This window comes from Schistocerca cancellata, chromosome 3 (genome assembly GCF_023864275.1).
Source record: "Schistocerca cancellata isolate TAMUIC-IGC-003103 chromosome 3, iqSchCanc2.1, whole genome shotgun sequence".
NCBI lineage: Eukaryota > Metazoa > Arthropoda > Insecta > Orthoptera > Acrididae > Schistocerca > Schistocerca cancellata.
This window is the reverse complement of record NC_064628.1, coordinates 621,922,026-621,937,923: the sequence shown is the minus strand read 5'-3', so window position 1 is coordinate 621,937,923 and position 15,898 is coordinate 621,922,026. Positions and strand designations below refer to the sequence as shown.

General features: G+C 40.6%; 1 protein-coding gene across 1 annotated transcript in view; it reads right to left on the bottom strand.

Moving 5' to 3' along the window:
- LOC126176466 (DNA repair and recombination protein RAD54B-like) overlaps nucleotides 1–15,898 on the bottom strand; it is a 359,746-nt gene that overhangs the window by 156,831 nt on the left and 187,017 nt on the right. The window contains exons 8-9 of the mRNA XM_049923623.1: nucleotides 9,966–10,130; nucleotides 3,225–3,348 (exon numbers count right to left, since the gene is read on the bottom strand). Coding sequence (XP_049779580.1) covers nucleotides 3,225–3,348; nucleotides 9,966–10,130 — 289 coding nt within the window. The remainder of the gene's footprint in view (nucleotides 1–3,224; nucleotides 3,349–9,965; nucleotides 10,131–15,898) is intronic.

Sequence of the window (15,898 nt, the reverse complement as noted above, 5' to 3'; positions counted from 1 at the left end):
TGTCTTGTTTTCCTTTCAATTGGTTACTCAGTTCTTCAGGAAGATGGAGGGTGACAGGGACTTTCAGTATACTGTTGCCATTCTTATGTTGCATCGAAATTTGCACTTCATAGTATTGCATTGGTCCCTCCCTGCAGCTCAAAAAGAAAGGCTGTATGAGCAAAAGACAGAAGTGATTAGTGACACTATTTCAGCAATATTCTGTAAAGGTTTGTATCCATCTTCACTGCAGCACAGTCCCAAAACTGCCACAATGCCTGGAATATTAATTTCTCATGAAAGGCTACAAGCCAAAAAAATCCCAAGACAAGTACTCACTTTTAAAGCCATAATATTTCCCGTCACGCCAGGCAATGTTAATCTGCAGAGAATTCTGTAATGAATAAATGCCTCTACACAGATTCCAGGAGGGGGCAGGTGTCACCACGCCCCCCCCCCCCCCCCAAACACACACACACACACACACATACCATTCCATTTGGATGCCTCTTATTGTACAGTAACTTTTGTAGTATGTATGTAGATGTAGATTACTGAGAAATAGTAGCATGATTCAGATCCTTGGGAAAGCCCGCTATAACAAAACTACTACACCTGGTGTGCAAGATATGTATATGACATAGGTGAAATACTCTCAAGTCTTCAGGAAGAATGTAACAGTTCCAGTTTCCTACGAAGGCAGGTGCTGACAGCTGTGAATATTCTTGAACTATCACTTTAAAAAGTCATGGTTGACAAATATTGATCCTAATTATTTGCTTAATAATGGAAAAACTGGGTGAAGCCAACTCAAGAGAGATCAGTACGAGATCTGGATAAATGGAGGGACATGTGAGGCAATTCTGAACCTATGTCTTATGTTAGAAGGTAGGCTAAGGAAACGTAAACTTATAGCATTTGTAGATATAGAGAACATGTTTGACAATGTTGGCTGGAATACACTATTTGAAATTCTGAATGTATCAGGGATAACATACAGGGAGCAAAAAGTTATCCATAACTTGTACAGAAACAAGACTGTAGTTACAACGGCCAAAGTACATGAAAGGCAAGCAGTAGTTGAGAAGTAAATGATACAGGGCTGTAATCTATCCTAGATGTTACTCAGACTGTAAATAGAGCAAACTCTGAAGGAAACAAAGGAGAAATTAGAATAAAGTATTAAAATTCAGGTAGGAAAAATAAAAATTTGGGAGTTCTGCCAATGACCTAATTCATCAGATACGGTGAAGGAGTTTGAAAGTAGTTGTTTTAAAAGTATGTTATAAAATGATCAATAAATCCATAATAATATTATCAATGTGAAAGTAACTCTGTTTGTTACACTTTCATGATTAAACTGCTGAACAAATTTTGATAAAATTTGGTATGGAGATAGCTTGAATGCTGAGGAAGAACATAGGTCACTTCAGAATGTTTGTTGTACAACATATTTACTGATTTGAAGAATATAACACAGAATATGGAACAATAATTACTCTTTGAAAAAGCTATTTCTTCTTTCACTTTTGAACTTTTATCATATTTTTGAAAATGGTTTTACTGGATGATATGTTTCTACATATGATTCAACATAATCAATACAATGCTTAGTCAATTCTCAATATGTTTAATCCATACTTCCATAATAATACCAATATTATTAACTGCAAAAGTAACTCACTCTGCTATGTTTTCGCAACTCTACCGCAGAACTGATTTCAATGATATTTGGCACGGAGATGCCTTGAACTCTGAGCAAGACTATAGGCTACTTTAGAAAGTTATATCTTATTTCTCAGTTGGTATATGTAAGTGGCATGCAGAAGATACTAGTGCTGTGGTTGGCAGCTCTTAGTGTCTATACACCATCCTAAGAACAGTTCAAATCCAATGTTCCTATCAGAGTGTTTTATGATACTAAGTTCTTACACCACCTGGCAGTGCTGGAGAGTTTTGGTGAAGATACAACAATAAAACAGGATGGTATGCCCAAAAACCATAGTTAAAACAGTCACTATAAGCCTCACAAACTTAAGTCTGATTTAGTGCATAGTTCTAAAGAGCTCAAGCTACGAAAGTTACTTGACTCTATCAAACCTCAGAGCAATCTCACATCTGCCAGAACTTGCATGCAGAATGTCAGGTGGCATTAAGCGCTACAGACACATTAGGACAGTCACAAGCCCGTCACATTTTAGATGCTGAGCATCATGCATCTCTTATAGCTTCCAAAATGTTTGAGGACTCACAACAAAAGTAATCGTTTAAAAGCTGTATGACTAATACAGAGTTGTACCTTCACATTTGGTCTGTGGGAGGCTGTTGGTGAGGCAGTGTTTGATTATGATCTATTGACTGAATATGTTGATCATAAATTAGCCATAACAGGGGGATGGATCAAAAATGTAATGAATCAAGGCATTTTTAAACACAGTTAGAAAATATAATGTGATGTGAGATACAAAAAAATAACAGACACAGATACCTTGTAAAATTACTAGCTTGCTTACTCACCATCACTCGTCATAACAAAACTACTGATACGTGAGCGAAGCAGCGGGTAACAGCTAGTGTAAAATAAAAGTAACGGGATGTAACCAAATTAAATGAGGCTATGCTGAGGGAATTAGATTAGGAAATGGCATACAATAAGTAGTAGACAAATTTTGCTACTTGGGCAACAAAATAACTGGCAATGGCTGAAATAGAGGTGATATATTTCTGCAAAATATTAAATATAAATTGCAGAGTTAGGAAGCCTTTTATGAAATTATATGTGTAGAATGCAGCCTCGTACCGAAGTGAAACATGGAAAAAATCTGTTCTGATACAAATAGAATAGATGATTTTGAAATATGGTGCTACAGACAAATGTTGAAGATTATATGTAAAGATTGAATAACTATTGAGGAAGTAATGAATCAAATTGGGGAGAATGTAAATTTATGATACAGCTTGACTAAAGGGTTTTGTTCAATAGTTCACATCTTGGCATCAAGGATTCATCAGTTTGGTAATAGAAGGAAGAGTTGAGGGCAAGAATTGTGGAGGGAGACCAAGGGATGAATACAGCAAGCAGCTTCAAATGGAGATAGGCTGCAGCGGGTACACAGAGATGAAGAGGTCTGCTCAGGATAGATTTGCTTGGAGAGCTTCATCAAACCTGTCTTCAAACTAAAGACTACAACAATAATAATGGCTTAAAATTTCCCACCATCCAACCCAAAATAGCTTGTATTTACCTGACAATGGACCAAGTACTCCAGGATTTACAAAATTAACTAGGGTATAAAACTCTTGAAGGTCATTCTGTACTGGAGTTCCTGTAAGCAGTATTCGTTTCTTGCATTGCAACTTTGATAACATCTGCAAGAAAAATGTGACATTAACAACTAAGTTTGTGAAGTACATTTTTAAGAATTTCAAGCACCTAAAATAACATCTCAATTCTAACAATAACTTAATAATTCAGAAAAACGCCAAGTTTCAGCAGGTATGGTGTCATGGACAATTACCGGTATGCCTGTACATCCAGTTTGCACCACTACCACAATCTCTGTACAATTATATTCTTGACAGCATCGATTTGTGTTGGGCAACTATCACTATCTAACATCCCTTCAAAGTTTCTTCCCAGAGATATATATAAAAAAACAAAGATGATGTGACTTACCAAATGAAAGTGGTGGCAGGTCGACAGACACACAAACGAACACAAACATACACACAAAATTCAAGCTTTCGCAACAAACTGTTGCCTCATCAGGAAAGAGGGAAGGAGAGGGAAAGACGAAAGGATGTGGGTTTTAAGGGAGAGGGTAAGGAGTCATTCCAGTCCCGGGAGCAGAAAGACTTACCTTAGGGGGAAAAAAGGACGGGTATACACTCGCACACACACACACATATCCATCCACACATATGTGTGGATGGATATGTGTGTGTGTGCGAGTGTATACCCGTCCTTTTTTCCCCCTAAGGTAAGTCTTTCTGCTCCCGGGACTGGAATGACTCCTTACCCTCTCCCTTAAAACCCACATCCTTTCGTCTTTCCCTCTCCTTCCCTCTTTCCTGATGAGGCAACAGTTTGTTGCGAAAGCTTGAATTTTGTGTGTATGTTTGTGTTCGTTTGTGTGTCTGTCGACCTGCCACCACTTTCATTTGGTAAGTCACATCATCTTTGTTTTTAGGTATATTTTTCCTTCGTGGAATGTTTCCTTCTATTATAACTATATATATATATATATAGACACACACACATTTACATCAGCACTCACAAGCCACCAAATACTGTGCAGGTGGAGCACATTGTTCTACCACTGTCAATTCCTTCATTCCTGTTCCCATCATGTAGCCTCTGTACTAGGTCAGCTATCCCTAACTTTACTTTCATGGTCTTTTTGTGAGGTATACACTGGAGAAAGCTACATATCAGTTGACTCTTCAATGAATGTATGCTCTTGGAATTTTAAAAGTAAATCACACTGTAATGCACAACGTCTCTCTTGCACTGTCAGCCACTGGAATTTGATGAGTATATCTGTGATGATTTCACTCTTGCTTAAAAAAAAAAAAAAAAAAAAAAAAACTTGTAACAAAACATGCTGATGCTGCTCTTCTTTATATCCCCATCTGACTGTCTCTATTAAATACTATCTGTCAGGGGGTTCTTACTGATGCACAATACTCAAACATACAAGGGTTCAGTGAGCAGCCTCCCCCTTTGGCAGGCCACATTTACCGATGCTTCTTCCAAAGAATCTTAGTTTGACAACTGCCTTACTGTAATTAGTTTTATGTAACAGTTCCACTTTATATCACTCCATACACATGCTTCTAGATACTCTATGGTTGTGACTGCTTCCAACAATTGTCCAGCAATCATGTAACCAAGCAATAATGGGTCTTTTGTCCTATTTATGTACAGTATGTAATGTTTGTTTATGTTAAGGGTCAACTGCCAATCCCTATACAAAGTGTGACTCTCTGTAGTCTTGATTCATTTTGTACAGTTTCTAGTGTTATGTCTTCTCTGTAGGCAACAGCATTATCCAAGAGCAGCCACATTGAACTTCCTCTGTTATACACTAGGTTAATCATATACAGTGAACATTAATAGCCCTATAACACTCCATTAGGCTACACCCAGGGTTACTTTTACATCTGAAAGATTGTTCTCCATTAAGAATATGTCAAGTTCTATTTACTAAGAACTCTGAACTTGAATCACAAAACTTATCTGGCATACATTCATATTTTATTCACTAGGCAATAGTACAGAACTGTACCGAAGGCCTTCTGGAAGTCAAGGAACATCGTATCAATCATTGCCAGTATATATTGCTTTCTGAGTCTTGCAGATGAACAGGTCGAGCTGGGTTTCAAATTATTTTTGTTTGTAGAACCCATGTTGATTCGTACAGAAGAGACTATTGGTCTCCAGAAAGATCATATGTGAGTGTAAAATGTGTTCCAGAATTCTACAATGAACTGGCCCAATACAGGTCTATAGTTGAGTAGTGTCAGGTTGATGATTCTTCTTTAAAATGGAATGAAATGTATTTTTGCAGAAATTTCTGCCAACTGAGGACTGGGGTGAAACTGCTTCCAAATATTTGATAGAATAATAAGTGAAAAGGGAAACACATCCCACATACAACACACCATTTCATCTCACTTTAATTTCCTGCCAAGAAAGCATTAAAACAGAGCTCTATATCCTATTTTTTAAAATATGCCATAGATTTTAGTGACAAATATAATAGAAATATTTATACAGATGAGATAGTTAACGAAATAGCTGCTTTCAAATTCCAGTAGAATGAGATGACGGAGAGCACTGAGTCAAATTCTCATTTGGATATCTAGGAACACTTTTTTTTTATTAAGTAGGGATTACAAGCTGCTTATCCAAACATCAAAATAGCTTTGAGGATATTTATGACAATTACAATGCAGTTTCATCAAATTAAAGATGATAAAAAAGCTACAGAAGGATGAGTACAGGTGAAGCAGACTCTTAAATTCAACAATCTTGATAAAATATTGGCTCACTGAAACCGGTCATTTTTCCAAATGGACTGAAATATGATTTTGTTAAACCGTTGCATAAAAAAGGGGCTAGATCTGATGCTAAGAACTACCGCCCAATCTCACTTTTGCCACCTTTATCCAAAATTCTTGAAAATGTAATGTATCCAAGAGTATAATCATATAAAAATGAAGTACCAACAAAATGTCAGTTTGGTTTTCAGAAAAGCTTTTCAACAAAAAATGCTATATATACTTTCAATGATCGTACATTAAATGGTTTGATTAACTAAACATCACTCATTGGGACATTTTGTGATCTCTCAAAGAATTTTGACTGAGTGAATCATTAAATTCTTCTAGATAAGCTTAAGAATTATGGTATGAGTGGGACAGTGCACAAATGGTTTAATGCATATTTAACTGGAAGAATGCAGAAGGTTGAAACTAACAGTACAGATAGTCTGCAAAAATCAGCACAGTCCTCTGCCTGGGGAGGAACCAAGAATGGTGTCCAACAGGGTTCAGTCTTGGTTTATTATTCTTAAAATATATTAATGAGTTGCCATTCTATATTCATGAAGATGCAAAGCTAGTTCTTTTTGCTGACGATACAAGTATAGTAATCACACTCAACAAACAAGAACCAGCTGAGGAAATTGTAAGTAACGTCTTTCAGAAAATTATTAAATGGTTCTCTGCAAATGGACTCTCTGCAAATTTTGAGAAAACACAGTATATACAATTCTGTACAGTAAATTGCTTAACACCATTGATAAATACAGACTATGAACAGAAGTCTGTCACTAAGGCAGAGTATTCAAAATTTCTGAGTGTGTGTATTGATGAAAAATTGAATTGAAAGAAACACATTGATGATCTGCTGAAATGGTTAGGTTCAACTACTTATGCTGTTGGGGTATTGCAAATTTTGGTGATAAACATATCAGCAAATTGGTCTACTATGCCTATTTTCACTCACTGCTTTCATATGGAACCATATTTTGGGATACTTCATCATTAAGAGAAAAAGTATTCATTGCACAAAAGTGTGTGATCAGAATAATAGCTGGAGCCCATCCAAGATCACCTACAGACATTTATTTAAAGAACATGATATTCACAGTACCTTCACAATACATACATTAACTTATGATATTTGTTATTAATGAGCCTTCCCAATTCAAAAACAATAGCAAAGTGCATAGCTACAACTCTAGCTCTTCATTATTCTGGGTTAAATCTGACTTTGGCACAAAAAAGGATGAACTAGGCTGCCACAAAAGACTTTGTTCATTTGCCAAATACCATTAAAAGTCTGACAGATAGCCAACCAGCATGTAAAAACAAATTAAAAGACACTCTGAAAGACAACTCCTTCGACTCAATAGATGTTTTTTTTAGACATGAAGTACCGTATTTACTCGAATCTAAGCTGCACCTGAAAAATGAGACTCAAAATCAAGGAAAAAAATTTTCCCGAATCTAAGCCGCATCTGAAATTTGAGACTCGAAATTCAAGGGGAGAGAAAAGTTTTAGGCCGCATCTCCAAATCGAAACAAAGTTGGTCCATTGTAATAGAAGACACAATTTAGGTCGAATGAATGAAGATACATCTACAGTAGTTTGGTTCGAGTCGTAACCTTAGCAGTTAAGCTTTACCAGGTAGCCATTGCTATGCGTCACGCGCTCTGTCCGTATTTATACGGGAACCTTTCCTTTTTCACGTGCTTCGTCTGGTTTGAATTGATTGCTTATTTTTATTTGATCTGAAAAGCGCCGTTTTCTTTGTTGTAGGTATTTACGTCACTCTAAGCAGAAAATTCATTACTGTACTGTGTCATGCATTGTTTGTCGCATTCTGATAGTCCGTGTTTACGGCCTGTCGCCGCTCGCAGCATGGCTTGCTTTAGTGCGCACTACCGCCGCTTACAATTAAAAAAACAAAAGAGAGAGGAATCGTCTCATTAGCGAAACAATGGCGAGATACTGCTGTTTGTTGTTACTTACACTGCTGCTTTCTTTGATAATGATCAACAAGAACCAAATAATATACTGCGTATGATAGAAGATGTTCTGAACGAGATTTTAGCTAAATTTTTTCCCCGTTTGAAAATCTTTGCAGGCGCCTCTTTAGTACATTACATTCTGCACAGAAATTAGAGTCATCTTAGATTTAAAGATCTAGTCAATTGCTGTGCTTCATTTCTGACTGTATCACGATTAGGCATAAGAATAATACGAATATAAACATGACATGATATGTATATTCTTCCGCGTTTGCTGTTGTCTCACTCTAGTTTCGTAGTTTATTAGACAGACAGGATTTAAATGAGATGGCAGCAAACACGAAACAATACATGGCAAAATGTTTATATTCGTATTATTCTTATGGTGAAGAGAATACTGCTCAAATGGCTCTGAGCACTATGGGACTCAACTGCTGTGTTCATAAGTCCCCTAGAACTTAGAACTACTTAAACCTAACTAACCTAAGGACATCACACACATCCATGCCCGAGGCAGGAGTCGAACCTGCGACCGTAGCGGTCGTGCGGTTCCAAACTGTAGTGCCTTTAACCACTCGGCCACTCTGGCCGGCGAAGAGAATACTGCATGTGATTCACAATTCATAGAAGTTCCTATTAGCAACCATCTCTTCTCACAGGTAGGAAAAAATTCAGAACGTAGAGTTGGCCATATTGACAAACATCCCACAGTCTTGCCAGTTGGATTTTCGTAGTACATTGAAATGCTGCTACATTCGAAGATGAACAATACGGAATTTGTATTTACTTCGTTGGATAATGTATGAAAATGCAGTGGTCGAAACTCGGGGCGGAGAAAAAAGCTCGTCTTCCACCTTTTTTTTTAAATTTATTTACTGACGCAGAGGATTTGGTGCCAGTATTTATCTTTGTGCCTACAAAGCATGCCTCTGTAGCACTACATATATTCGACGGCAGAAGTTAGTTGTGGCGGCACCCACCAACATTTTTCAGAACTTCCACTTGCTTTGCACTCGATTCTAAGCCGCAGGCGGTTTTTTGGATTACAAAAACCTGAAAAAAAGTGCGGCTTAGATTCGAGTAAATACGGTAATAACTGTATAAAAATCTATTATTTAATTAATTATATTGTGTAAAGAAAACTTTTGTTAAACTAAAATTTTCCACACCATTATGAAATGTCATATTCATAATCTATGGAACAAGTATTCATGTAATGTAATGGGGGCGGGTGGGGGGGGATTCAGCTTTGGTTGTTCTGCCAGTATCACCTTGTACGGCTCTGGCTATGAGCCACACCTGACTGGCCCCAAACATGGTGAAGACGTGGAGACAGGTGGGCAAGGTAGAGAGAGAGAGACAGCAGGGTTCACTGGTGTGTGGGGAAAGACGGATGTGTGTGAGCTGGTCCATCCGCAAGGCCTGCCAGAGGTAGCCCTAAGCTATGGTATGGCAAGGGGTGAGGTGGAGAAAGGCAAACAGCTTAGCCATGTCACTGTGACTGCACATTTAGTAGCCAGGGTGTGGAGCAAGTGCAGGTCGCCTGAAGGAGTGAGAAAGGGCAGCAGTAAGGCTGGGCCCAGCTATAGGCAAACTGACATTATGTACCTGTAATCGACAGTGGAACCTGAGCCTGTTTACCTCTGGTCTCTGCCACTTTTACTATACCAAAATCATTTCATACTCAGACTTTCTGATATAATATTGAAAAAAAAAAAAAAACACAAAGAATATAATTATATCACAAAATTTTTGATGGGGCTGGGCCACTCTAGCCATTAAGAACGAGCTGCCCCTGACATTATTATTATTATTACTATTATTATTAAATGAAATATTTCAATTGTTGAAGCAGAACTGAGTACTAGTACACTCTCACTTACGATACACACTAACCAAATATATTTTATGTTGGTTATTACACCAATAACAAAAATCATACTTACCACATATATTTTAATAGTACTGTTTTTTAAACGATGGCCTTCATCACAAATGAGCAGGTCAAACTCATATTTTTCAATGTCATCATAGTATCTTGAAAACATTTCATAAGAAATTAGCATAACATTAGCATTTGCATTATTTTTTAAATCAGTTGGTTTATTCTTCTGTAAAAGAAAGAGAATGACATCTTATTTAGTGCATTTATGTTTTTTTGTGATACCTAAAAACCAGCACAGTCTGCAGAAAATCTGAGGCAGATTAGACTGCTAGGGAGAATAATGTTGTGTTTATGGTCACATGTTAGTGTTGTTCTTGTTGATTATATCAGTACACAGGATTATAATAGACATGACCTTCACCTCAATAGGAAAGGGGAAGTAAAGCTGATCAGGTTAATAGCAGAAAAAATAAGAGGGGAGATAGAGCCACAATTGGCAACAATATTAGTTGTTACAGTTGTCGGGGCAACTTCCTCTTTAGGGTATGGAGGACAGAAAGGAACCAAGTTTTAAGACAAGTTAGGACTGAAACAAACAACCAGTTTGAGAAAGAAACTAAAAAGCATAATTTTAATAGGTTGTACCTGTAAACATAATTGTTAGCTGACAATTTTCAGCAGTCAGTAGATATTTTATTTCCACACAATTATACTTTTATCAATGCAAAATGTTAACTACCTTTATGAAATTAGAATATTCAAGTACTGAGGAATAAACTGAATGAACTTCTTAGTTTCACTGATGAATTACAGTCATTAAAGCCAGTTCACATATCCTGCCTCTTCAAAGACCATCTCACTGCTGGTATACATATGTTACGTATTATAGGATTTAGGTTAACATTTCATTTCTGTAGAGGGAGGAGGAGTTTGTAACATACAAAAATAATATTTCACAATATGTTACAGATTATGTGTTGGCTCAACTAATCACAGAAGAATTACAGCAATGTGTAAACTTAGAAGTTATGGACATGTATAGCCTAATGTTACATGATGTAAATGTCTTGGGTGTATATTGTTAAAGAGAAAGGAAGACCTGGGAGAAAGCAAGAAGCAGCCATGCCTGATCAAACCAGAGATACTTGCATAACCACACTGTGAGCAGCATAGATCCAGTGCAGGCCGCTGGAGCACGCCACTATTCCACATCATGACAGCTGAATTCAATAATCTTACATTGTTAAAAGTGGTCTAAGGCTATTCATTTATTTAAGTTAATTGTTCTGATATGGTTCAATATGGTTTTAAGAGTAGGGTAGTTCTGAACAGAGACAAGAGAGTTTTGTGTGTACACACTGCTTTGTACAAGTCGGGTTCCAGAGGTACTGTGTTGGGAAGTTGAACCTGAGAGTTGACTTGCTGGTGATATTCAGTGTTCAGTCACCATAAATCACGAATTAGGTGATGTTTTCTTAAGTTTTCATATGATAACATTTGTGAGGAAGCTCATTATAAAGGGAGAGTGTTCAAGTTAGATCCTGTGCAGCTTTGAAAAGCAACTAGGGCATAGTTACTTGATTTAAATCCTAAAGAAATTTAGACAAGAAGTGTTATTATTCACAAGCTGCCTGTAGTGGTGGTGAAAGTTTGAGTATTACTTATTTGGAGTTGGTTTCCTTTCCAGTTCTGTTCCAGCTAGTGCCCTGTTGTGAAGACTCTCGTACGGATAGATGATTCAATTATTTGGCAATTTTGGTGCATAGTACCTGTGAGATCAAAAGACAACTCAATGCGCTGAATTTGTTGTGAGGTAGTGAAAGCTGACTCATTGTGCTGAATTTGGTAGTCAAGCACTAAATAAGTTGTCCTGGAACTTGTTGGCTTTGTGATACCATATCATTAGCCCACTAGTAAACAAGATCTGGATTCATTAGCTAAGTACTATTTTACCTAAAGCAACCATTAATCTGCATGACGAATACTATTAGCAACCACTTTGTCTGCGGCAAGTGTCCAATCAACAAAATAACTCAGGGAGAGATTTTAGGGGAGATGCCAATGCCTGAAGAGGCTAAGCTCTTATTAATCCTGTTTTATTTAGGGCTCGAAGTGGCAGTGGCAATTTAATGGTTATTTTTTATTTTTTTCTTCTTGATTTGAGACCATCTGAGTAACAGGTTTGGGAACATATGGGCCCTTTTACACAGCGATGCACTATCCATAGGTGGTTAATCTATTAAATAAACCATATTTGATGAGGACCTTCTAAAAAAAAAAAGAAAAAACAAAGTGCAAGCAAAGAGATAATCAATTACATTGTGGTGACTCCTTCCATCGCCTGTAGCAGCAGATGACAGGCGGCGCAGACTGGAAATCAGACCCCCAACACCCCCACTGGTTACTTCCACTGGAGGGAGAGCTTAGATAGCCACGCTTTCCAGACACCACCCACACAAAACCGTTGCACGAGCTGTCTCTTGTTCTGCTCTGGCGAGGCAACACCTCCTGGCCATGTAGCCACCTGCACAAAGCCACGTGGCTTGCATCACTGTCTGCTGCATTTCACAAGGGTATGAGTGAACAGCAGAATTCTTACCCCATGTTCAGTGTCTGTGTTCTGTCACACTTTGTTTAACAAGTGGAGTGATACCACGTTATTCTGCACTGCCTTGCTGAGCTGAGTCCACTCAAGGTGCTTCTATTGACTACAGGCATACAGAGCCTGATGCCAGTTGCCTGGTCTGTCCTCCCAGTATCAGCAATTGGAATACTACATGCAGTGTAGTATGACTAGTGCAGTGAAGTGCAGTGCACACCAGGAGTACCAGGTGGGTCTATTATGATTCCATCCCGGGTGTTTTGGCACCCCCTTTGCTACCAAACATGTCTCTGAAGTGGGTTTTCCCAAACCACCAGATCACACTGAACAAAGGCTGTAAGCCATTCATGGTTCGCCCTGTCCAGACTCCACCCCTAGCAAGGGCCCTCCATGATTAAGAGGTATTAACTTGTTGAATTTTGCTGTAGTTGTTAGCTTTTAAGAACAGTGTCTCAGAACCAGTCCACACAGCTCTTCCAGCATGCCCTATTATTTATTTTCATCTTCCTTAATTAGTGCATCGCTTAGGTATGTATGCCCCTTAGGAGTATAGAAGGGAATCTAAATCATTCCACGACTGGTGGCTCCCTCTAAACCAAACCACCGAGTCTCATTGCTGAAACACACTGGTTTTTCATTTTTATTATTCCAATTAGCACACCCCATGTGGTCGGAAAATCAGTTCCCATTAAGTCGACCAGATGCACCCCGCTCACACCCCCACCTGCCCCTTCCCTTCTCCACTCCTCCCTCACCACTTCACACGCACCATCTTCCCACATGCATCACCACACCCCTCTACATATGCTCTCCCTCTGTGTGCACCACTGCTCCCCTCCCTCATCCTCCCTGTGCCCCTAAGCATACCATTCCCACAGCTGACAGCTGCGCCCCCAGACAACTCACAATGTTACCATGAGGCATACTGAACACTCCTTCCCACAACACACACAGCAAAGTTTGTATTTTGTGGTCCAAACCGTATGTGTCCTGCCTACCTTCTTCTCCGAAATATTGCTTGTTAGCATCACCCTGCATTTAGTGACACACTGCCCACATTGTTAAGTCATAGTGTCACTGCCACACCTTCCCACCTCTATGGTGGTCACACCCAACAAGTTCTATGTCCAGTTACCCCTTCCACCCCACCTACAAGCACTTCGGAGGTGTCAGTACTCTGCAGGCAACTGTCAGCACTACAGAACCATTTGACTCAGCTGACCAATGTTTGGGATCATTGTCGGCCAACTCAACCCAACAACTACCGCTCAAGTTATGGCAGCTACACTAAACTAAAAGAACCAATCATATCCAGCTACGTACCCTCAGAATGCAATGGGCACGTAATTTGTTGTCATCTGAGCAGTGCAACAACATACACCCGTCCCTGTTGCTGGTTCACTTCTGAGCACTCTCCGAACCATACATCGTCCTAGAAGGCCTGCACCTAAACTGCTGGCTTGCGTGCCTTTCCGCCCCCATACAGGTTGCCCTGGCCTCATATGCCCATTTATCGTTAGAGCGATGCAGCGGTATTGGCCAATAAACTGTTCAAAATCCTGAACTCCTTCCCCACTTCGTCTGCAGCGTGGAGCACCGGCTACCACCTTGTGGCTCTGGCCGGCCATACGCAACCCTGCTACCCTTCCCCAAGCCAACATGTGCGCAATGTCATTTTCACTACCTGCCGATAACGATCCTCTGATCAGCATGCAGATGCCAGACCTCTATAACGCGGGTCTTGGCAGCCGAAAACTGAAAACCACGCGCGACAGCCCAAGACTGCGCCTTGCGGATTGCGCCCTGTAGCTGACGTTCAGCAGCTGCAATGCCAATAGAGCTATAGTAAAGGCAGAAGTCGTCAGCATACAGGGAAGCGGAGACAGAATTTCCCAAGGCCACAGCGAGCCCGTTAATGGCTATTAAAAACAGGCAAACACTTAAAACAGAACCCTGTGGCACACCAGTCTCCTGGACGTGGGAGGAACTATATGAGGCCGCGACTTGCACACGGAAGGTACGATACGACAGAAAATTGCGGATAAAAATCGGCAGAGGACCCCGAAGACCCCATCCATGAAGCGTAGAAAGGATGTGATGACGCCATGTCGTACTGTACGCCTTCCGCATGTTGAAAAAGTCAGCAACCAGGTGCTGACGGCGGGCAAAGGCAGTACGGATGGCTGACTCCAGGCTCACCAGATTGTCGGTGGCGGAGCGGCCTTTACGGAACCCACCCTGAGACGGAGCCAGAAGGCCCCGAGACTCCACTACCCAATTCAAGCGCCGGCTCACCATCTGTTCAAGCAACTTGCAAAGAACGTTGGTGAGGCTAATGGGACGGTAGCTGTCCACCTTCAGAGGGTTCGTTCCAGGTTTCAAAACGGGGATGACAATGCTTTCCCGCCATTGCAACGGAAACTACCCCTCGACCCAAAGACGGTTGTAAAGGTCGAGGAGGCGTCGCCGGCAGTCCACTGAAAGGTGTTTCAGCATCTGACAGTGGATGCCATCTGGCCCAGGAGCGGTATCGGGGCAAGCGGCTAGGGCACTGCGAAATTCCCACTCACTGAATGGAGCAATGTATGATTCTGGGTGGTGGGTGCGAAACGAAAGGCTCCTACGTTCCATCCACTCTTGAATGGAGCAGAAGGCCTGGGGGTAATTCGCAGAAGCGGAACTCATAGCAAAATGCTCTGCTAAGCGGTTTGCAATGACGTCGGAGTCAGTACAAACTGCTGCATTCAGTGAGAGCGCAGGGACGCTGACAGGGGTCCGATAGCCGTAGACGCGTCAAATCTTGGCCCAGACCTATGGTAGAGTGACATGGAGGCCAATGGTGGACACATACCGCTTCCATCACTCCTTCTTGCCTTGGCGGATAAGGAGGCGGGCCCGCGCACGCAGCCGTTTGAAGGCGATAAGGTGGTCTATGGAGGGATGTCGCTTGTGACACTGGAGCGCCCGCCGGCGATCTTTAATCGCTTCAGCGATCTCAGGCGACCACCAAGGCACAGCCCTCCGCCGAGGGGACCCAGAAGAACGGGGAATGGCAGATTCGGTGGCAGTAACGATGCCGCTGGTGACCGATTGAACCACTGCATCAGTGTCATCACTAGAGAGAGGCTCAATAGCGGCAGTGGAGGAAAACAAGTCCCAGTCAGCCTTATTCATAGCCCATCTGCTGGGGCGCCCAGAAGAGTGACATGGTGGCAGTGACAGAAAGATCGGAAAGTAGTCACTGCCACACAAGTCGTCATGCACACTCCATTGGACAGACGGTAAGAGGCGAGGGCTACAGATCGAAAGGTTGATGGTGGAGTACGTGCCATGCACCACGCTGAAGTGTGTGAAGGAACCATCATTTAGAAGTGAAATATCGAGCTGTGCCA